At 48.1% G+C, this 22,360-nt stretch overlaps 1 protein-coding gene across 2 annotated transcripts in view; it reads left to right on the top strand.

Moving 5' to 3' along the window:
* Fstl4 (follistatin like 4) overlaps nucleotides 1-22,360 on the top strand; it is a 684,516-nt gene that overhangs the window by 553,047 nt on the left and 109,109 nt on the right. For both annotated transcript variants that reach the window (XM_035447502.1, XM_035447503.1), the window contains 2 exons: nucleotides 4,881-5,074; nucleotides 9,331-9,454. In XM_035447502.1, coding sequence (XP_035303393.1) covers nucleotides 4,881-5,074; nucleotides 9,331-9,454 — 318 coding nt within the window. The remainder of the gene's footprint in view (nucleotides 1-4,880; nucleotides 5,075-9,330; nucleotides 9,455-22,360) is intronic.

A 22,360-nucleotide genomic window follows, 5' to 3' on the forward strand; every position in this document is an offset into this window, starting at 1 on the left:
ACCAGGCCAGCAGGGAACTAATGGAGTGCCTGCTTGTTAGCAGAGAATGTGTCAGTACTGAATGGAAGGTTGAGGAAGGTTGGGGAGGGAGAAATAGGGCAATGTACTATGGTGGAGAAGGAGGTGAGAGGGGTCTCACCAAGGAACTGGGGGGAAAGCAGCCTCAGCAAGGAAGGAGGAAGCAGTAAAACACACACACACACACACACACACACACACACACACTCCTCACCATTTCCATGCAGGCACTCACAGAGCATGGGCTTCTCTCTGCCTGTCTGTCACACTCGTTTTGTTCCATGTTGTCCTCTCCTTGACCCCACCCACACCCAAGAATGGGACTTCACCTGCCAGAGAATGAAGACAGTTCTTTTGAGGCACAGTCTGGCAGAGGCCAAGTGGCTGATGGAATATTCAGAATGCCTCCCCTGTTTCCCTTTGTTTTGCAATAGCAAGTGTCCCTTTGATGGACACTTAATTCTGGAGGCAACTCCTGCTTCCTATCGCCCTCTGCTCAAAATATTAAATGCAGCTAAGTCTGCATTCCTGCTATGATCGTCTCCCTCGGCGTGGAGGGAGCAAGGCCAGAATGGGAACACTTTAGAATGTTCAAAGAGGGACAGTTATTGAGGGAGCCAGATTAATGAGGTGTCATGACAACTTAGCCAGATCTGCAACTGACCTTTCTCATGGAGAACGGGCTTGATAAATGCAGTTCATTACCAAGTTCTGACAGAAAAATACGAACATACTCTGGACTCTTCAGTACACTGATCAATATTTTATCTGTCAAAGAAAGCCTGGTCTAGATGCAGGAGGATCCTGAGACTAACTGGACAACCTTTGCTGCGTGTGGGACCCTAGACTAGCCAGAAAAGTGGCTTGGATGCCTTCTGACAGCCAGTCAGGCATGGAGATGTCCCAGAGTAGGGACGATCCTGGGTAGAGGAAGAGAGGGGAAAAAAATCCAGGATGACTTCCTCGTTCCATAGGACTCTATGTAGAGTTAATTGTCAACTATCCCAGTGCATGAGGCAAAAATGCGTGAGCTACATCTCTGCTCACTGGAGTCAACCTGTCAGGATACCTCAGGCATGGATGGCTCCTGTTCTGTCACGATGCTGTAAGATGTTAAGGTGCCTAGGACACCCCCACCCCCACCTCCACCCCATCAAGCTTGGATGGTCCTCGGGCTCCCTTAGGCAGTGCTCATTAGAGGTATCAGTGTTGGTAGTATTAGCTACTTTTCTCTGCTGAGACAAAATTGATTTAAGGACAAATTGATTTGGGCTCACAGTTTGAAGGTACAGCCTGTCATCATGGGGAAGGCATGGGCTTGGGAACATGAGGTACCTACACCCACATCGAAGAGAGACATGGATACTGGCACTCAGCTGGCCTCCTTTTTTCCTTTTCATTTAGGCCCCAGCCCATGGTACTGTGCTGCCCACATTCAGAGCTCTACTTCTTTGGAAACTCCCTCACATACATCCTCAGAGGTATCTCTCCTAAGGGATTCTAACCTGTCAATTTGACCGTGAAGTTGAAGCATCACCCAGGCCAAGTTCAACAGCCTGTCACATTTATGTTCTGAATTTCCCTGGCCCCAGGCTGGCCCAAGAAGCCTTGGAAATGGACTACGGAGGGGTGTGTAGTGAGTACCCAAGTCTCTGCCACACACCCTCCAGGAACCTTCCCCTTCAAGGAGCCAAGTGTACTGAAGCCCAGACTAACACAGGACCCTGCTCTGGTCCAAGGATGTCACATGCTTTCCCTTCCTAGGCAGAGGCTGGCTTAGCTTCTGGCCAACTATGTTGACATCTGCTGCACACACTAAATGAATATAGATGATTGATTTTATTCATCTTGTTCTGTTTTTTTGTTTTGTTTTGTTTTTTTGGTTTTTTTTTTTTTCTTAGTAGGGTCTATCACTGCCTATCCCTGGCTGGGCAGAAACTGTATAACCCAGGCTAGCCTCAAATTTGCAGTGATCCTCCGGCTTCTGACTCCTGAGTGTTGTGATTACCACTCCTGGCTTGATTTTATTTATTCATCAATGTGGCTATCTGCTTATCTCTTCAATTGGTACATCATTCTTTTATCACGTGGAAGTCAGGAGACAACTTCATGGAGTCACTTCTCTCCACCTTTACACAGGTTTCCAGGATGGAACATAGGTTGGCACATGAGAAACTCAATGGTTTGGAACTGGAATCAGGGTTTGGGAACTCAGGTTAGACAGGCCTGGCAGATGCAAACATGTGCGGTGTCCCATGTAGCTGAGCCACTCATCTCTATCTTTGTGAAAGAGGGTGGGGTGTGAAGTATACACTAAACCTAGGACTCAGTGAACTCTTCCTGGGAAGACAGGCATCCTAGGGTCAAGCCTGCCTCAGGGAGGAAAGCTCACCCTGCAACTGAACTCAGAGACTGGAAGATAGCATGGAATAGTGGCACAGAGCCACCAGGAAGACATGTTTGTATGTGAAGCGTCAAGTGTGTCTCCAGTAAGAGAGGGTAGACCACAGACTCTAAAGTGATTGACTCTATTGGTGTGTAAATCCTGACACTTGGGTGGCTTTCTCTGCTATGTCCTCAGGTCTTTCCAATGTTGGGGTGTCTTACTACACCTGCCCTGCCTGCTCTAACCTCCAGGCGGCCCTGCTCTCACAGGTTCTCAGGATGTTCATCACTGACTAGCATGTCTAAGGGAGGCCTTCTCTTAATAAATACTACTTTAGTCACTTTAGCTTCCCAGCATCCGGTGCAGGTGCCTGTCCCCAGGGAAACCTGACAGTCCCTCCAATATATGCACAGACTCCATGTGGACACTTCTGCCAGCACCCACCCCAACAGCTAAACAGCTACTCCTCCATTCCCACTCTGTTCTCTTATTTCTACTCCATTTGTCAGCACAGATTTCACCCTCTTTGGTAAGGGGGGATGGGCTAGACTCAGTCAAGACCATCCTACTCTTTCCCAGAAATAGTTTTTTGAGTAGAAAAATCCAGCCACCAGACACATTTTTCTCATCCATATTGGCTTTGTCATGAAACTAGGCCATGGAAGCCATGCTCAACACTCCATGGTCATGTAGGTTTAAAAACAGGGTATGTCTGTGGGTCCCAGAAACTCTCAGGAGTAGATCACCTACCAGGCAAGGGAGGGATGTGAGCATGTGTGGGGATGGGAGAGGGCCCTTGTGTCAAAGCATGGCGACTCCCAGAAATCAAAGAGATTTGATTATATTGAACACAACAATTGATTTTTTTCTTCTAAACACACAAAGGAAATAGTAACAGGCATTTGTTTCTGACAAGAATCAATTGACCCTAAATTGGGAGAAATCTAGAAACACAAACAAGTGCAAGAAAAAGTGTTTCGGCTACCTGGGCTTCTCCAATGAGAGAAGGATGAAAGGAGAGAAAAACAGTTCCTTGCCCCCTTCCCACTGAGGAGCTTCTGTGAGTCTCTGCTCTCCCTATCATGGTTCCAACAACTGAAAGTGTGAGAGTAGCTACCAATCACTGAGTATTGGCTCAGAGTAAAGATATGTGTGACTATGTTAATGAACCCTCATAATATCCCCATGTGGGATGCACTATTATCCCATTTCTCAAATGAGATCATTGAGGCCCCTTGTCCCAGGTTGCACAACCTGGAAGCAGCAGAGCTGGGACTCACAAACCCAGTAGTCCCCATACTCAAGCCTGTTTACTATCTGGTCCTGAAAGGTTAGCCTGGTACCTTCAACTGGTGTTGGAAGTCAGGGGAAGAAGCCCTGATCCCAGACAATCCATACCAGGTACCTACTCATCTCCCATTTAGAATGGAAGGCATGCACCAGCACTCCCCAGACTCAACAAGGCAGAGTTCAGGAAGTGTTTGGTGTCCCCAGGGGAGGCAGGAAACAGGGCTAGAGGAGCACTGCTCTGTGACATCCCTGCATCCCTGGTTTACTGGCTGCACCCTGTATGGTGGCCCCGTCACCAGCAAGATAAACTATGTCATGTCGAAGCGCATCACAGGCCTCATTTGCCAAAGCACCGTGCAGTGCTGTGTGTTCAGCAAGCACGCCCGTGATAAAAGGCCTAAGAGTAATGGGCTGTGTGCTCTGGTTTAATCTCCTAAAGCTTCCTTTTGTTTCTTGGTCATGGACTTGTGTACACATGTTTGTTTTCAAGTAACCCAGCTCTGGGAGTGTACCTAATTACCTTAAGAAGGGATTATTAGCCCTGTTAACTAAAACTCCCTAATCTATGAGGCCAAGGATTCAAAAGCAGCCTTCAGGATAGGATTAAGACCAAAAGCGAACTGTGACAGAATGAAATTGGGGCTGGCTTTCCTCGAGCTGTGGGACAACAGTTGCAAATTCCATTGGAAGATTTTCCCCCATTATGTCTGGCTCATATAGGAACTCACTTAAATATCAGTAGGCTGGAGGGGTGGGCAGAGAGACAATTGGGCCCTCTCTGTGACAGTGGCTGGATAGGTGGGCAGATGGACAAGTGAGCCCCCTCCATGACAGTGGCACTGTTTTTTTTGGGGGGGTGTTTTGGTTATTTTTAAGATTTGTTTACTTATTATGTATACAGTGTTACATATGCCTGCACACCAGAAGAGGGCCCCAGATCTCATTACAGATGGTTGTGAGCCACCATGTGATTGCTGGGAATTGAACTCAGGACCTCTGGAAGAGTAGCCAGTACTCTTAATCTCTGAGCCATCTCTCCAGCCCCCAACAGTGGCACTTTTTACTGCACACTGGAAATGTCCCGGCAACTGCTTACGAATGAGATGTATAAAGGGATTGATGAGTGGAACATTCTCTCAAGACTACAGGGGACATTTGGCATAACAGCCCCATCTTTTCTTTCCAGGTGACATGTGTACCATGGCTGGCTATGCTCGTCTCAAAAATGTCCTTCTGGCACTCCAGAGCCAAAGACAGCCATTCCAACAAGGAACCAACAGGCAGAACCTCGCCTCCCAGAAACGCCTCTTGGTGGAGTCACTGTTTAAGGACTTGGATACGGATGGCAATGGCCACCTCAGCAGCTTGGAACTGGCTCAGGTGGGTATGGCATTCAGTAGGGACTGTGGAGAGAGCCTGCATGGCACGTGTGGGGAAGAAACACTCCTTGGCAGAGACGGTTGTTTGTAACTGTCTCTGTCACAGGTTTCCAGAGGGCCTCTCTCCTACCCTTCCCAGGATTCACAGCTTGTTGTCGGCACCTCTGACAGTGTCTTACACACGAAATCCTGTCCATGTCTCCCTGCCTATGTTTACAAACCACTTTTGATGCTTCCTTAGCTTGCAGGCAAAGCATCCCTCAGAGGGGCTGCCCCCTGGTGTTTTCCTCAGAAAACCAGTCTTTGACATTTTAAGCCTGTCATGTTCTTCATCAGAAACGTCAAAGGGGAATAGTACTTGTTATAGTGAGCATATTTGGTGCTCCAGCCTGGGGTTACCCAAGGCCTCTGCCTAGTGACAGTGCTGGCATCCAAATAACAATGACCTAACCCCTGCCCCAGCTTGTGGGAATCTCTGTGCTCCCTGCCCCCATCAAAGGCACTAATCTGAGAATGCCTATGGATCCCACTCTGAGGTTTGCCTCTTCTCCAAAGACTTTGGGTTAGAAGATATCACTCTATCCAACTTTAAGGAGGTTCCCAGATGGTTAGTGTCTATATCACAAAAGAAGCAAGAAAAAGCAATATCACTCCCTGGGGCCACTGTCACCGCCACTCCCAGGAAGAGGCTCAGAGGGTTCTGGTGGCAGGAAGGCTGGCATGGGATAGAAGGGCAATGTTCTAGCCCAGCCAAAGTAAATATAAGCAAGGAAATGAGTGTAGTTTTCCCAGGCGAGTGGTACATGGAGACCACTCTACCCCAGGGGCTATAGAGTGGTCACCCAGAGAAGAGGTGACAGGATGAGTTCTCACCTTTGATGCCATGACACAAAATGATAATCTGGAGGCTGGGGCGGTGGCTTAGCAGGTAAGGCACCTGCTGTGTGAGTATTTGGACCAGAGTTTGGATACTCAGAAGCTGTGTAAAAGTCAGGCGGGTGTGGTGTCACCCTGTAAACTCTGTATAACTGAAACAAAGACAAGCCTTGAGCAAGCTCTGGCTTCAGTGAGAGGACCTGCCTCAATAGTGTTGAGAGCAGTCAAAAAGGCTTCCATATACACACACATGTGCAGCACTCACATGCAAACATGCAGACACACACATGCTCGACAATAACAACCAAGTTGATAGCCTGTGGCAGATAAATACTGCCTTGATACTCTATGTAGGGACAGGAGCTAAGAATGCAAGCTTCAAAGCCTAGCAGCCTGCAGTCAAGGTCTGCTGCCAGCATTTGTGAGCTGGTGAGTCCCCAGAGGCACCTCACTCCCAGGCCTCCATTCCTCAGCTGTGGACCTCACAGGGTCATCACCAGAGTTAATGGTGCTAAAATAGTAAGACATGTGATGTGTTTAGCATTGTCACACGGCACATGGGATGTTCTTGGTGGACATCATTGTGATCATCACCATTACTCCCCCCTCATCCTTCAGCATCCTCTCATCTAGGATCAGTACTGTTACTGTCCCATTTCACAGATGTTTTTAGAGGAGGAACTGAGACTCAAGTAAGCAGTGACTTGGTTCCACTCACCACACAAACCCCTTTATCCTAGGAAGCCTGCTGCCCACAGATGGCATGGTGTCATCAGGCCAGCGTATCACTGCTCTGTCAGTAATATTCAGCCCTCAGCTCTAGCTAAGACCCCAAGGAGCAGGGCGAGGAGCCCTCATATGACAAGAATGACTCTGAGAAAGCCCAGAGGTCTTCTTGTTGCTAATGACTATCTGCAGGACTACACCATCTGTCATTCCTCATACTATAGGCTGAGCAGGAAGCATGGGGCAAATGACATCAGATTGCCCTGGGCAGAAGCAAATGTGAGCACCTGGTACCCAGACCCACGTGGGTCCCAACAGACCTTCTTGGGTTCATTGCTCTACCCTGGCAGAGACGTGGCCATAGGCACCTGAAGGCATTAAAAAGCGTGGTAATTGGACTATGATTTCCTCTTTAAATTTTAATATATTTAAAGTCCATCTCATAAATCCGAAAAGCAGAGCCCAGCTAATGTGGGCCTTGCCTTGACACTGAGTCAAAGGCGCCGGAGGGAAGAACCCGTTGGTCCTATGAAAAGTTAATCAATTTCCAATGTAGAAATAGACAAAGGGAAATTTCCATCTTTGGAAGATTGATCTGAGGCGTCATGGTTGATCTCCTTTTTATCGAACACGCTCACTTGCTGGGTGAAGGGTCATTTTTTTAACATTATCACATTAAATTGCCTTTAATATAGCAGACCAAGCTGGTAATGTTAAACAAAGAGAAAAATGCCTCTACCTCCACCCCCCAAAATAAAGTAAAACCTTTCCTCTCTCTTGAGTTCTTTTGTAGCGTCTCTCTTGCCCAGCCTGTGGCTCTCAGCATGGAATTTCTACCCACATGACCTGTAGTGTAGCTGACAGTGATGGGGGCAGAGGTTCTGTGTCTTGTGGGTTAAACCCTAACCACAGAGGAATCCACCAGAGTCTACCAATAGCTCCTAAATCAGGCTTCTGGCTGAGGGGTGACATTTGTGGCACTGGAAGAACACAGAAGGCAGGTTAGACTTAGGTCTCACTGTGGCTCAAACATGAAATGCCCTGGTAGGCTCACAGGTGATGCCTGTGATGTCTGGTGATGAGGTTTGGGAAGGTTGTGGAACCTGTAGGAGTTAGAACCTTGCTGGAAGAAATACATCACTGGGGATGGGCCTTGAGGCTTAATAGCCTGGTCCCCACCTCACATTCACCCTGTGTTTCCTGAGTGGAGGCGTAATCTGACAGCCAGCACCCTGCTAGCCATCAGACCTTCCCTGCCACTGCCATGTCTTCCATGACTTGGTGGCACTCTGTAGCCGGGAACTGTAAAAATCTTTTTTCCCTTTAAGTTGCCTTTGCCGGGGTGTGTTTTACCACAGCAACAGAAATGTAACCAAGACAAACCTGGTCAACAACTGCTTTCTGGGCATGTGCTATCGCAAGCAAACTCCCTTAACAGTGGTGAGGGCTGGAGCATGGTTGAGGGGAGTGAACAGGATGATAAAATATGGTGTGTTCTTTTTCTCATTGCTGTGATATAATACCTATCAAGAAGCAACCTGGGGAGAGGGTTGACTTCTGGCTTACAGTTTGAAGAGATAACAGTGGTGAGAAAATACAGTGACAAGAGCATGAGGCTGCTGGTCACCCTGCATCATCAATCAGAAAGATGAGTACCAGTCTTGATCAGGTTTTGCAATTCCTTCCTCCCCTTATTCAGTCTGCGTACTCAGTCCATGTTTTGGGTGGGTAAACCTCCCTGGTGTCTTCCAGATCATTCCAACTCCAATCAGCCTGACAGTGAAAATTAGCCGTCATACATAGTGAACTGGGTTCCTACCCTGAGGTTAGCTGTTCGATAACTTCCTGGGATCAAGCCCTTCTCTACTCCGTTTCCCCATTAACAGCACAAGTGACAGACAAGTGACCCCAAAGGGTCTTCCTCACTTATATCCCCTGGCTCTGTGCGCCAGGCATGGAGAACATGGACCTGATGCCTAATACTTCCTTCTCGGAGCCTCAGTTTCCTATTTATAAAAGTGAAGGATTCAAATAAGACCAGACCACATATATTTGGGTACTCCCCCCAGTGCCATACCCTGCATGGCTTTAGAATTGCCCTGAGTCCTGGGAAAATGAGGGAATGAAGAAAAGACAGACATGCAGACACACACAAAACTGGGATGGGGGGTATGCCATTCACTCCCACGGAGATGCACCAACAGCAGCCTAGAAACCCAGCTTATTGTATACATCTGAATTTAGAAGGCAAGTCCATTATATACAGCTGAACCAGGACATGGGTTTGGCTAATCTGGATGGGGGTTTCTGTTGGAGAGCATGTCAGGCTACAGCCATCCAGAAGGAGGAGGCTGTGGTCCATTCTGTCTGCACACACTGTCAACATCTGCACATGGACCCAGAGGAGCCTTTGCTATTTCCCTGAGCCCAACCTAGAAAAGGCTTTGCCATTCTCATAGGTCTGAGGCATTGGAGTCTTTTGATGTGGCCATGGCCACATCAACAACACACATTTACTAGGGACTTCATCCATTCCCACACCCTCTCAGGCCTGTTATGCTTCCCTGAATCCCCGCTGAACCTGTGACATTTTCCAGCAACATCCATGATGCTGAGCTCACTGGTGACTCTGCTTTGTCTCTTCTCACCTCACAGTATGTGCTAAAGGAGCAGGACCTGGACGGTTCCCTGAAGGGATGTTCACCAGGCGATCTCCTGCGATTTGATGACTATAATAGCGACGGCTCCTTGACTCTTGGAGAGTTCTACACAGCCTTCCGTAAGTGAGGCCTCTGCACGGATTGTGGGAGTGGGAACTAATTTCCTGATATTCCCATGCCTTGGTAGTGATGTGGTGTAAGGAGCCTGGACTGCAGGTACATAGGGCATGTGAGCCTGGCTTCAGCAGTCCTTTGGGTGGGTTTGGCTTAGTTATGAAAGAAGTTGAGATTGTTCAGTACAAGCCTGAGCAAAGAAATGGGCAAAACAAGATGCATGGGAAGGAAAGGGCTTGCCAACCCTCTACCTTTTGAATAAATATGTTCCTCATTGGTGGAGGGGTGTGAGGCTGTAACTACAGCAGAGCTGTAACAATCCTCTTGACTGCACATGATGTGATTTTTCCTGGAGAGACCTCACAAATGACATCAGTGACAGGCCACAGAAATGACTCCACCAAAATCCAGCTTAGAGAACCAGGGGAGTTACTGGAGTTACTTAACATGAGCCTGTGTGACTCAAAGGTGGTAGCATCGATGAAAAGCCCACTATAGCATGGGCAATAGCTTACAGATTAACAACTTTCCCACAAGGCTTGAAGACAACTCCACCGGCCAGAGAGTCTCCTCTGCCTTGCAATTTCCATTACATACATAACAGGAGGGAGGGCGTCCTGTGAATCTTGTGGGTTTCAGGAGCTTCCTGGCCTTGTTTCATTTACTTCCTGAGTCATAAGCTTCCCTCCTTCCTTCAGGAGGGAATGTTTCAATTCAGGGGGAACTGCTCTGCACCACTGAACACAGAGGCAACTGGGCTCCACTGAGGAGCCCTGTCTGGAGAGAGACGTTGAGGGAGGGGCATGGCCAGGCAGAAGCTGGGCCCAGTCACTGCCCAAGGGCAATAAAGAAAGTCTCTAGGTTCAAAGTCTATATCTAGAGAAGCCACACACAGTAAGTACTCCTGTTGGAGTGGGAGTTGGGACTCTCAAGCACCCTCAATGAGCAATTCTCAAGGAAAAAAAAAAAAAAAAACAAACCTTCAGTTAACATGCTGTTATAGCCTCTAGCTATTGCTCAGAAAGGTCCAGGTTAATCGGAAATGTTTCATAGGGTTAGGTATTGTCGTAACCCCGTGACCATCTTAAGGTGGCCTTTTTATCCCCACCCCAAAGCAGATTTTTCCCAGAACTAAGCAAGTTTTACAGAATCTGAAATGTGCAGTTTCTAGTTAAGACTGTTTTATCTTTAGCAAACAGGACTTGCTGTCTAAGTGGATATTGGTGGTTATCACTTCTCAAGGGAGAAGAGCAAATGCACACCTCTTTCAGGAAATGGAAGCAGTGGGCAGATTTCCAAGAGCAGACATCAGGAGTTCAGTGTTAGCTCTGTGGTCTCAGATGAGAGGCAGCTTCTTACCCCTGTGTAATTTCCCATTCCCTAAGTCGGCTTGCTAATCATAGTGTTGACACTTGTTGTTTCCCTCTTCTTTTTCACTCCTGAGTGGCTCCTCTCATGTTCCCTTGTGTGTACCACACCTGGAGATGACCTGCTTAGAGATTCCATCAAGCTAACTCTGGGTGGGGCTTGCTGACATGAGAGCTAACCTCAGAGTGTGGGCCCACACTGAGGGGAGGGCAGCTAGTGTGCTGGGCCCACACTGGAAACCAGAAGAATCTGCTTTACTACAAACAGGGGAAGCCCCTTTATAGTCAAAGGTACTCTGGTCCACTTAGAGCAAATAGTGTGTGAGCCCTCTGGCGTGCTTATGAGCATGCCCTGCAAGCTCCTACAGTCACAGCCCATGGTAGGCATTGACCTTGGGGAGGCAGTATGAGCTCCTGAAGACACTGAACATCCTAAGCCATGGAATTTAGGATTCTTCCTCCTAGCACTCATCAGGATTTCATCTTCCCAGAAGGTATCCCTGCAGTGTAGTGATGTTTCTTTGAGCCCTGTCTATTTCCAAGAGGCAGTTCTGTCTTGCTGGCAAAAGATATACTTGAAAGACATAAAGGAGAAGAAGCAAGTTATTTTTCTCTGCAGAAATTGCCCACGTACCTGGTGTGGTTCTGTGGGGAAAGCAAAGGCTTTTCAGTTCATAGCCTCTTTGGTGTCCAGGGTTACCAGTCAACCACTACAACAAGGCTTTGTTGATGTACTATGATTATGTTTGGTCTCTAGCATCCTCATCCTTGCCAACTAGTAAAGCCTGTATCTCCTGGTACTAGCACATGATAAAGTATGAGTGACTTGTAAGCTTGTCCTGTTGTTAGAAGTACCAGCTGCCACACACGCCTACTGCTGTGCCTTCCTCCACCATGGTGGCCTGTATCCTCTCAAACTGTGAGCCAAAGTGAACCCTCCCTTCCTGAAGTAGCTTTTGTCAGGCAGTTGATGACCGCAATAAAGTAAAGTAATTAATACAGCTATGTACCCTGGTGGCCAATGATGGTACATCCTACATCCTGGGAATGGATCTGGAGCCAAACAGCAATTTTGCTCCTGAGAAAATGCAGGCTTCTCTACTGCCCATGAAGATATAGGTTCTTGAATGTCAATATAAACAAGAGCCACTGTAGGAAAGGGGGCACACTGTCCCTTCAGCTTCAGCCATAGTTCTCAGGCAGAGCATCCTGATGTCTGCTCTTTCCATGCCTGGATTAGTATTTGAAAAGCTTTGTAATCATCATTTTTGAAGCAAATTAGATTCTGCGGTTGCCTTGGACTTGTTTCGAACCAGGCAGCCAAACCATTCATCACAGCCCAACCCAAATAATAGATATGCAATAAAATGTAAACTTGCAGCCATTGAGGAAGCCACAAAATGAGTTAACCCAGCTATAAAGACCTGACATGCTGAGGCTCTGAGCATCCAGGGATCAATGGCTTTTCAAAGTTATAGGAACTGCATGCTAATTCCTAGAGCTAAAGTGATAGATGTTTGGCTCTGTGAGTTCTAAATAAGTAATTGAAACGAGACATACAGGTGGAACTGATTCCCTAAAAAGCGGTGGCCATTCAAGAAATCTCACTAAAAGCCAGTCATATCTTACACATCTCAGCAAAAATATTTTAGATTTAATGTTAACAGCTGGCATTGATGGCCTGGCAGAAATTGAGAATTTGGAATTTCATTTGGGCTACAAGGTAGGGTGGAGGATGCAGGTGACTCCAGCCCCACAGCCTTCTGAAGCAAACCCAGTCACTCTACTGGAGATGGTAGGTCTGGGAGTAGTGGCAAACACCTTTAATCCCACACTTGGGAGGCAAAAGTGGATGGATCTCTGTGAGTTCTGGGCCATCCAGGGTTACATAGTGAGACCTTGTCTCAAAAACAAATCAACAAAGATGATGTGTCTGGGTGTTTGCCCTACAGAAATAGCATGTGTTGATAAATGTTGTGGGGATGGAGAAGAAGGCTTCCTCAGAAGCCCACCTCCTGGTGTAGCTGTTCTGGCCCTTCCTTGAGCTGGTTTGCAGTGCACAGCCTGTTAAAGGCTAGGCACGGAGTTCCATGGCTGCTAGCTGTCTTGCTAACTGAGTTGGTCCATGGTGAGGCTGCATCCCACTCCTGGCTTTAGGAAGTAGGTAAATGCCACACTCTGGGAAGAGGACACAGGACAGGTGTTAGCAATAAGAATCAGATTTCTCTGTGTGTCTGTCTGTCTGTCTCTCTCTCTCTCTCTCTCTCTCTCTCTCTCTCTCTCTCTCTCTCTCTCGATGTCTTTTTCTGTGTCTCTGTCTTCCCCCCCCCACTCTGGGGGGGTATGTATATGAATGAAGGAGTGTGGTATATATATGAATGAAGGAGTGTGGAGGCCAAAGAACAACCTAGGATATAGTTTCTTGGTTACTGCCCACCTTGGTTTGTGAAAGGGTTTCTCACTGGCCTGGAACTCATCAAGTAGCCAGGGCTGCCTGGTGAGCAAGCCCTAGGGATCTGCCCCTCTCTTTTTCCCTGGTACTAGATCGGGATTACAATCATGTGCCACCAGGATGAGCTTTTTATAAAGCACACTCAGTGGGAGAAGGCACAAGGGGGCGGGGGGCAACTCTAGGATCAAATTCAGGTCTCTGTGCTTGCAAAACAAGCACTTTACCAACTGAGCCATCTCCTCTGCCCCTGCATCCATCTCTTTCTGACCATCAGTCAGGACTCCCATCCCAGCCACCCATCCCATACAGTGACAGGCATGAAAGATGAAGGTGGCCTCCCTGTCTCAGTCCATCTATCAACTAAACATTGTTTTCAAGCCACTTCTGACACCCCAGATCAAAGTCAGACTTAGGAACTAAAGGCACTGTGTCCTCTCTGCATGTGTCCTCCATCTCCCTCCCTTCCTCCCCCACAGCCACCTGTCCCTGCTGTGACAGAGACCCAGGTTCCAGGGCCACTGAAAAGCCATGCAAACTGGCCCTGACTGTTCATCACAGCCAATTAACTCAAAAGTCGCTCACCTAAAAAAGCTTCTCAGTTCTGCATGTTTTTACACTTTTCCAAATGTTCAAGTTGGGATCATGGGGGGGAAAAACAGGTCACTTAAATGAGGACTATTTTTTCTCTCTCTCTCCCTTTAAATTCATTATTAGTTTCTTCTTCTTTTTAGAAAGCTACTTGTCTGCATAATTAATCCTCTGAGGGCAAACCCAGCAAATGAGTGGATGGAGGCAGGTGTTGAGCAGCAACCACATGGGCTTCACACAGTAACACTCCAGCTCACCAGGGACCCCAGGGTGCTGACAGGGTGGGAATCTGACCCAGGCCTTCCTCTGGCACTCGGGAGCTCCAGACATACAGAAAGGGAAAATCTGTGTCGATCTCCTCACTGCCTGACTCTTGTAGCCAGGGCAAGTCTGAATCAGATGGACCATTCACCTGGTGAAGTCACACATATTTTTCCACCATCTTTGCTGCAAAGTAGAAGGAAGGAACAGTCTGGCTGCTCACATCCTATCCCCTGGAGCCAATAATGGCTGCCACCATCCCAGGCTTCCATACCCACCTCCTCAAACCCAGTGGTCACCAAGGTGGTGAGAGAAGACAGCCACAAGCTTTAGCGAGTTTTCTCAAATGTAGTCAGACTTTCCTCTGTGGGACTGCCAGCTCCCCGATAACAACATGGAGACTTAATTATGAAAGCTTGGCCTTTAGCTTAGGCTTTTTCCCAATGAGCTCTTATAACTTAATTAACCTGCTTTTATTAATCTACATTTTGCCACGTGGCTTGGTTACTCCTCCTCTGTACCGTATGTCTGGGATCTCATGGGCCTAGATTCCTCTCCTCTTCCTCTCTCTTCCCAGATATCCTGGCTATCCTCTCCTGCCCAGCTATTGGCCATTCGGCTCTTTATTAAGCCAATCAGATGGCGCCTTGGTAAAGATACAACTTCACAGTATACAAAAAGATTGAACATCAAGCATCCTCACTAACTGGCTCTCTTGGACTTTTTAACCCATATAGGGTGAGTCTGACTGCAGGTGAAGGCAGGTCCTACTTCGTCCTTGACATTTAGTTCGTAGCAGTGAGGCCAGGCTAGAAGATGAGTTCAGAGCCAGCACACAACGTCGGGGTCTGTGTATGTCAATATCACTGTAGTTGGTAATAGGCTCTTACAGTTATAGAGACACCTAGCATCTAACATGTGCCAGTACTGTGCACTGACACCACTTTTTTTAGAGAAAGAAACAAATTCAGTGAAGTTTAAGTAGCCAACCTGAGATCACACAGCCAGCAAGTAGCAGAATTGGGATTGCCCTTGGACATGATTCCAGAAACTTCTTATGTATTTAAACTCACTCGGCATTCACCTCTGCATTCTCCAGGGAGAAGTGTGCTGTACCCACACTTGTAGGTCATCCCAATAGTCTTCCCCCGCCAAGATGTCTTTCTCACTTTCTCTCTCACATCAGCCAAGTCCTGCACCCCATCCTCTAGGAACCTAGAGACAGTCCTGGGCTTGTGTCTGCTCCTCTCCCTCCTCCTTCTCCACCTCCCTCTCCTCCTCTTCCTCCTCTATCCACTTTGAAGTCTCAAAATCACACCACCTCTTTCTCATCTCAGTAGTGCTTTCTAACTGCAACTGCATTGTGAGGCCCAGCATTTCCAGCCTTTATCTGGAGCTCAGTCTTCCTTTTTTAAGATCCCAGCTGGAAGCTGCCAGTGGCCTCAGTGCATAGCAACTGAATAGTAGAAAATGAACTAATTACAGGTTGTTATTGAAAATCTATTATATGCAAATCGCACAGAGAACTCATTAAAATATGATGCTTGGTGTTTTTTTTTTTTTAAACCTTCCTCTTGGAGGGAGAGACAGGGTAGGGTGTCTGGACACCTTGCCCATCATCATCCCAAAGGCTATTGAGCCAACTCATGTTCATGGAGTCAGACAGTCCAGCCTGACTTTATTCTTCATGGGAGAAACTAAAAATTCTGCATGGAGCTCTCTGGATATTAGTAAATACTTTAAAACTGCTGCAGAGGAGGCAAAAGATTTGGTTACAGGGATATAAATGAGAACAATTGAAATGTCAGCCTTTTACAGGATAGTGCCGTATTGCCATCATGAATCTCACTGTTTCCTTGCAAAGCTTTTGTGGGAACTTTAATGCACAATTCAGCACTGAAGGTCATATTTCTGATTTCCAAGCTTGCTCCCCTGAATCATAGTGCTGGGGAGGCTTGGAATGTGCAAGCCTGAGCGATCCAAAGCCTATCTCCCAATGAGGATCCTTGTATGGCCAAGGTTGCCTTCAAGGCTCCAAGCAGAAGCCCAAAAAGCAAGCTTATAACAACACAGAATAAGCCCCCAAGCAGCCTGCTGCCTACTTGGCCTGCTACGAGCACCCGTGTCTTCTTATGGGGTGCTGATGGGGAATGTGAGGCACCTAGTGATGACCAGGTGCTCTGGAGAGTGAGGAGGCACCTGAAAGGCTGTTATGGTTTAGATGTGGAGTGTCCCCACAAGTTTATGTGTCAACACTTTGTCCCCAGCTGGTGGCGCTGATTTGGGGGAGAGTAGAACCTTGCAGAAGTAAAGCCTAGATGGAGGAAGTAGATTGTTGGGGGTGGGGTGGTCTTAAGGTTTATGATCCAGCTCTACTTCCTGTCCTCTCTTCCTGGTTGCTCAGACCTAAGCAAGCAGCCTCGCTCACATTCCTGCTGCTATGTGTCCCTGCCTGGATGAACCACACCCTCAAGCATGAGCCAAATTCAGTTCACCTGCCTCTTGTCCATGTTCAGCCATAGCAATAAAAAAGTATCCAACACAAAGGTGAGCTTCCCAAGGCTGGACACTTGAAGTACAGTCATGAGTCCACCACCTATGTCTGTCTGTCTGTCTGCTTGTCTTCTCCTACCACCTCTTTTCAGACACAGTAACAGTTCCTTGCAAGACCCTACAGCTACCATTACAAGGGCCCGGTCTGTGATCTGCACAAGGCATGTGTCCTGGGGTGGTGGTGGGGAGGCAGTGGTCAGAGGAAATCCATGACAGGACACAGTGACTGAGTGAGCACCAGTCACACTCAATACCAAGCCCCAGTAGCAAGGTAACCCTTGGTGAGAGCAGGCTGAAGAGTCATACCCTGGGAACCAAGAAGCTCTGAGTAGGTAGAAAGAGAGGTTTGATGCCTACGCTGCTAGTTAAACATCAGGTACCACCAGATGCTGACTCATCTTAAATTACTCATACATCAGCTCCTTCTTATCATGGCTCTCACAGGGCACCCACCACTCCATCCCTGTAGGCCAAGGTTGCTTCTGACCATCCCAGAACTTAGCCTCTCCTTGGAGCCTCCCTGTGGAACCAAGGTTGAGACAGGAAGAATGGTAGGTGGTTGGAATATTGGCAGAGGCCATAAGATAAAGGATATTCACAGAGATAGCAGCAGAAGGGACGAGGCAATGGTAGAAGAATAAAGAGAAAGGAGGGCAAGATTGTTATTGTCCCAAGTACCTGTCCTGGTTGGAAAGAAAAGCCAGCTGAGCTAGGGGAAGAAGCCTGGAGCTTTTCATACAATGTACAGTCAGTCCTGTAGCAGAGGGAACTCTTTTAAAGACTGAAAACCATATTGAGAAATAAATATATATGTAAAAATATAAGAAAATGGTCAGAGTGATATGAAGTTTCCAAAGAGAATAAACAAAGTGTTATCCTGTTCCCCACATAGTAGCAGCCATGTTAGTTGTCCACTGCAGTCAGGGGGGTATTCTAGGAGCTGGACAAAGAGGTCCCTTGTCCTATATATAACCCAAGTTATCTCTCAGCCCAGCTGGCCTTCTATCATGTTCCCACTCGTTCCATGGTGACCTCATAGGATTCTTTTTAGAACATGGCCTTAGCTGTCTGTATGACTGGGCATCTGTTAAGTCCCACCAAGAGGCTCCCAGAGGCTCCCTGGAAACTGTGAGGGAACCCAAGGCCAAGAAGCTGGCAGTGCACTCTGCAGTAATATGTCTAGCCCCAAATCACATCCAATTTCTGTGTGTGTAGGACCTTCAACGTCAGAGATCATGGTGATTCTGGAAGTTTGTCTTTCTAGATACTTGTGTTCTTGAGGACATGGAACCACAGAGAGTGAGAAGGAGGACAGACAGACTAGAGAGATGTTCTGTAGTGCTGGAAGAGCTGGTGTTCTGACTATGTGAAGGGAGGCTCAAACTAAGCCTCACTTACTCTGATTCCAGCTCACACAGACATAAACTGGACAAGTTCTGGCCTCCTCTTCCATGACTCCCCCATGAGTCACACCTAGAGTTGGGCAATGACCAGAGGACAGCTAGCCACTCTGGCTGCCACCACCAAGGGACTGCCTACTGCCTTTTAGCACAGGATACTTGGTAATGGTTTTCTGTTCCAGGCTACAAATAGATCCCAGCCCCTGAAGCACAGCCCTGCTGATTAGCCTCCTGCTCCTGGTATGGAGCTGCCCCCAGGGAAGGTTGCAGCAGCTGGCATGCTGAGCCTTGGAGAGCAGTCTGAGATGGCAAGGGTAGTTTGTCTTCAGAAAGGGTTGGGGTGGAACAATTACTCATGATTTGTTGGGAAGTCACCTGCAGCTGGGGATGGACCCAGCTCCAGAGGCCCCCATTCCCAGTGCACAGCAGGTGAATGAGTATGGTACGTGAAATGTTCTGAGCTTCCTCCACTGTCCCCTATCTGTATGGCACCTCTGGGCTCATAGTATTCCTGAACACTTTGGAGCCTTCCTAGGCACATCTTCCTCCACCCAGCTGCTACAAATCCTCCCTAGCCACCATAAGCCACACATGGAACCCCCACCCCCGCCAAAGCCCAAGGAGGCTGGTGACCACAGAGCTCCACTCAAAGCCAGGTCACTGATTTCAGATTTGTCCATGACAGGGCATGAAACTAAATACTTTACCCCTGCTAGGACCCTTCAAGGTCTTCATTTTCTTCCTCCACATTGTGTGTACAGCAAAAACACTTGTTCACCTGTACACTGCTGCAGAGAGTAGGACCCTGTGCCTTCACCTGCTTGCTAAATCTTGAGGCAGTTATAACACAGATGCTTTCAGATACCTGTCACCTGCAACCCTCCCGACCACACCACAAAAATAACAGATACTGGCTGGTGGCTGGATGGGCAATTACCGCACAGACATTTCTGGTGAATCTGGGAGGGGGGTCTCTGGATCCACAGGGAAGCTGGAGTCCCAAGGAGAACACTTGTTTAGAAGGTTCCCCCACTCTCCCTGGAGTTAGCAGATCTGTGTATGATGTGTTCCTCTGAAACCCAAACTTATAAGTTAATGACTTCTCAGCCCCCCCCCGAAAAAAAAATAAATGCACTTCCAGAGACTTTATGTTGGCCCTAACCCTCAAAAGGCCACTTCTTTTCTTTGGCATTGAAAACACACTGGTAGCTGGCAATAGGTTCAACTGTGGGAGAGTAAGGAATTGGGGATGAAGTCTATATCCCTGCCTCTGTGTATGTTCAGAGAACCCATCACTTGGCATTCCTCACTGATTATCCTGGTGGCAGCTGACAACCTAGGAGCTCCCAAGAAGCTTGCACTGAGCCCTAGCCTGGCAGCAGCTACATTGCTCACACTCAGAACACAGCAAGGTATTTAAGGGTTGAGTTGGCCTATGGCCGGCTCAGAGTGAGTGAGAATGGCTCGGATGGACAGCAAAGAGTAAGAGGTCATACAACTCAGCAATGAGATAGCTCCTGGTACTGGCCAAGAGCCCTGCCAGCCTCTGGTACGTGTAGTCATTGAATGACCAGATGGGCCTGGAGTAGACAGGTTCCATCCCTGTGGGAGATCAGAGTTCCCATGTCTCCTTGCATCACATCATCCAGCCCAGGGCACAGATACACGCAAGGTAAATCAGACCCCCATCATCCTGCCAAAGCACAGCCCTATCCTCCCCAAGGAGCCATGAGATCCGAGAATACTGACATATAAGCGGCAGGTAACGGGTGACCAGAACTTCCTCATGAAGCTCATGGTTCTGGGTTTGGAAAGGAAGAAAAGTTGTGGAATGTCTTCCAGAGAGGTGGAGAGTTGAGAAAGCAGTAGTGGTCACATCCAGAGGGGATCTTGGCCTCAGCAACAGTCCTGTATTAGCCAGGGTTCTCTAAAGAAACAGAACTGATAGAATGAAAAATTTACACATGTGTGTGCACACACACGTGCACAGGCTTTATCAGAGTGGCTTACAGGCTGTGGTCAGCAGTCCTGCAATGGTGGTCTACAAATAAAAAGAGCAGGAATTTTGTAGTTCACAGGCTAGGTGTCTCAGCCGTCCCATTCTGGTACTGAAATCCCAGAGGATTCCTGGAGAACTGCTGGTCTTCAGTCTTTGTTGGAATCCTGAAGAAGTAGGTTCTAACACCAGGATAGAAGAAGCTGCCAGTGAGAGTGAGGGCAGGCACATAAAAAGCAAAAGCCTCCTTGAGTCCTTTTATGTGGGGGCTGCCATCAGAAGGTGTGGCCCAGATTTTAGGGTGGGTCTTTTCACCTCAAAGGATCCAATCAAGAAAATCCCTCACAGGATGCTCAACTACTTAGGTTTTAGTTGATATCAGATGTAGTCAAGTTGACAACCAAAATTAGCCATCACAAGCCCCATGCCCCCAGCCTAAATACATGTCTACCGAGGGGGCTTGCTGATGGATTGTGTCATGCAGAGGCCAACTTCTGTCTACCCATCCTGGATGCTCCCCGGCCCTCCCTCCTGCTTCTAGCCAAGTGTGTGATGGAGTGTACCTTCTAAGACATGAAGGTGCAGTGGGCAGTATCTGAAGGCCTCATAGAGCACCCTTTCAGAGAGGGCAGCTCCTTCTGCCATGGGGGCTGTTGGCAGCTGCTTCTGACTGGAGAAGGAAGCCAGTGTGTTTGTACTGCAAATGCTGTAACCATAAAAGAATGGCCTGAGCGGGACCCCTGGGTCCCCCAAGTCGACTCTCCATCCTACAGAGGCTGAATGTCCACTCAGAAGATTCAGGGCCAGACTCTCTGCAGCTTCCCCTCCCCAACCTGCCTTCCAGCCATGGCTTGGGAAGAATTTGGAAAGAAGCCCATGTGGAGGGGAAGCAGAGACCGTGTGGGCCGGCGGGAGAGTTCAGAGCAGCTGTGTAGCTGCTGATTAATAGCTCTGGGCCATGGCAGCTTTGAGGGAGAAGGAGGGCCTCTCAGTTAAATGGAACTAGGAGGAGGTATGAAGAATGTGTGGTCATGCAGGTCCCATGTGAGCCTCTGTGCTGTGTCTGCATACCTTTGAAGTCAGAAGAGCTGATTGATCTTGCCTGGAATGAAGGGCAGAGACCCAGTCCAAGCCCATGATCCCTTGCTCCCAGACCACAGGCTCTCTGTAAGCAGCCTTGGCCAGGCCGCCAGGCAGATAAAATATTAAAGAACCTCAGAATCTAAGAAGTTTCACTCTAAATGGGTTGTGTCAGACTGGACCAACTGAACTAAAGAACAGTGTCTCAGAAGGCCATGTGTGCCCTTGCCAACTGTAATGTTTGCAAGCAAAATGGCTTCCAGATTCAGGAAGTAGTCTCCACCATTAAGGGACAATATGATATTTCAATGGCTGCAGCCCAGGCTTCAGTAGCCCCACTTGGTGCATGAGAATGTGAGAATGGCCTCCTGGATGCTAATCCCTTCTCCTAATCCTCAAGAGAGGATGCTGCTGCTAAGAGTTCTTCCAGGCTGAATGGTTTGATGAGCACCTGTCGCTTAGTGTCAGCAGGACAGTGAATGCCCAGAGTGAACTAAGACACACCCACAGACAGATGTCAAATGGCTCGGCATCATGGCTTCTTTCTACGTGATCATAGCATAAGGAAATGTCATGTTGTGGTTTGCATGTAGAATGTCTTATGTTTGAACACTTGATCACCGGCTGGTGGCACTGTTTAGGGTGGTTGTAGAACTTTCAGGAAGTGGGGCCTGGTTGAGTGACAGGCTTTGAAGGTTATGGCCCAGCCCTGCTTCTAGCCCCACTCTTGATGTTTCTTGATCCATCAAGACATGAGCAAGCAGCCACATGTTCCCACTGCCCCAGTCACCAGTTGTTCCCACCAACTTGCCTTCCCCCCCATGGTGAACTATATTCCTCCAGGGTATGAGCCCAAAGAGACCTCCGCTCCCTGATATTGTTTTCTGCCAGGTAACAGAAACAACCATTAGAAAAGTGACCAACACATGCCTTAAACTGAAGCGACTAGTGACAGTTGTTGTCATGTATCCCTGTATGCCTAGAATTTGCTTCAGGCAAGTTCTGGGCTTAGCCCTGAGAAGACAGTGGTGAGATGGCAGGCCTGTCCCTGTCCCCATATCTACAAATTGCCTACTGAGGGAAAGGTTCGGGGCCCACAATGGGGAAATCCACCCAGGATGGACATCTGCCATGTGGACAGGACCTGGTGCCAATTCACAACACAGAGTACCACGACTCAAAAGCTGAGCACTGCAGGTTCTCAGCATGCAGCA

This window comes from Cricetulus griseus, chromosome 7 (assembly GCF_003668045.3).
Source record: "Cricetulus griseus strain 17A/GY chromosome 7, alternate assembly CriGri-PICRH-1.0, whole genome shotgun sequence".
Taxonomy (NCBI): domain Eukaryota; kingdom Metazoa; phylum Chordata; class Mammalia; order Rodentia; family Cricetidae; genus Cricetulus; species Cricetulus griseus.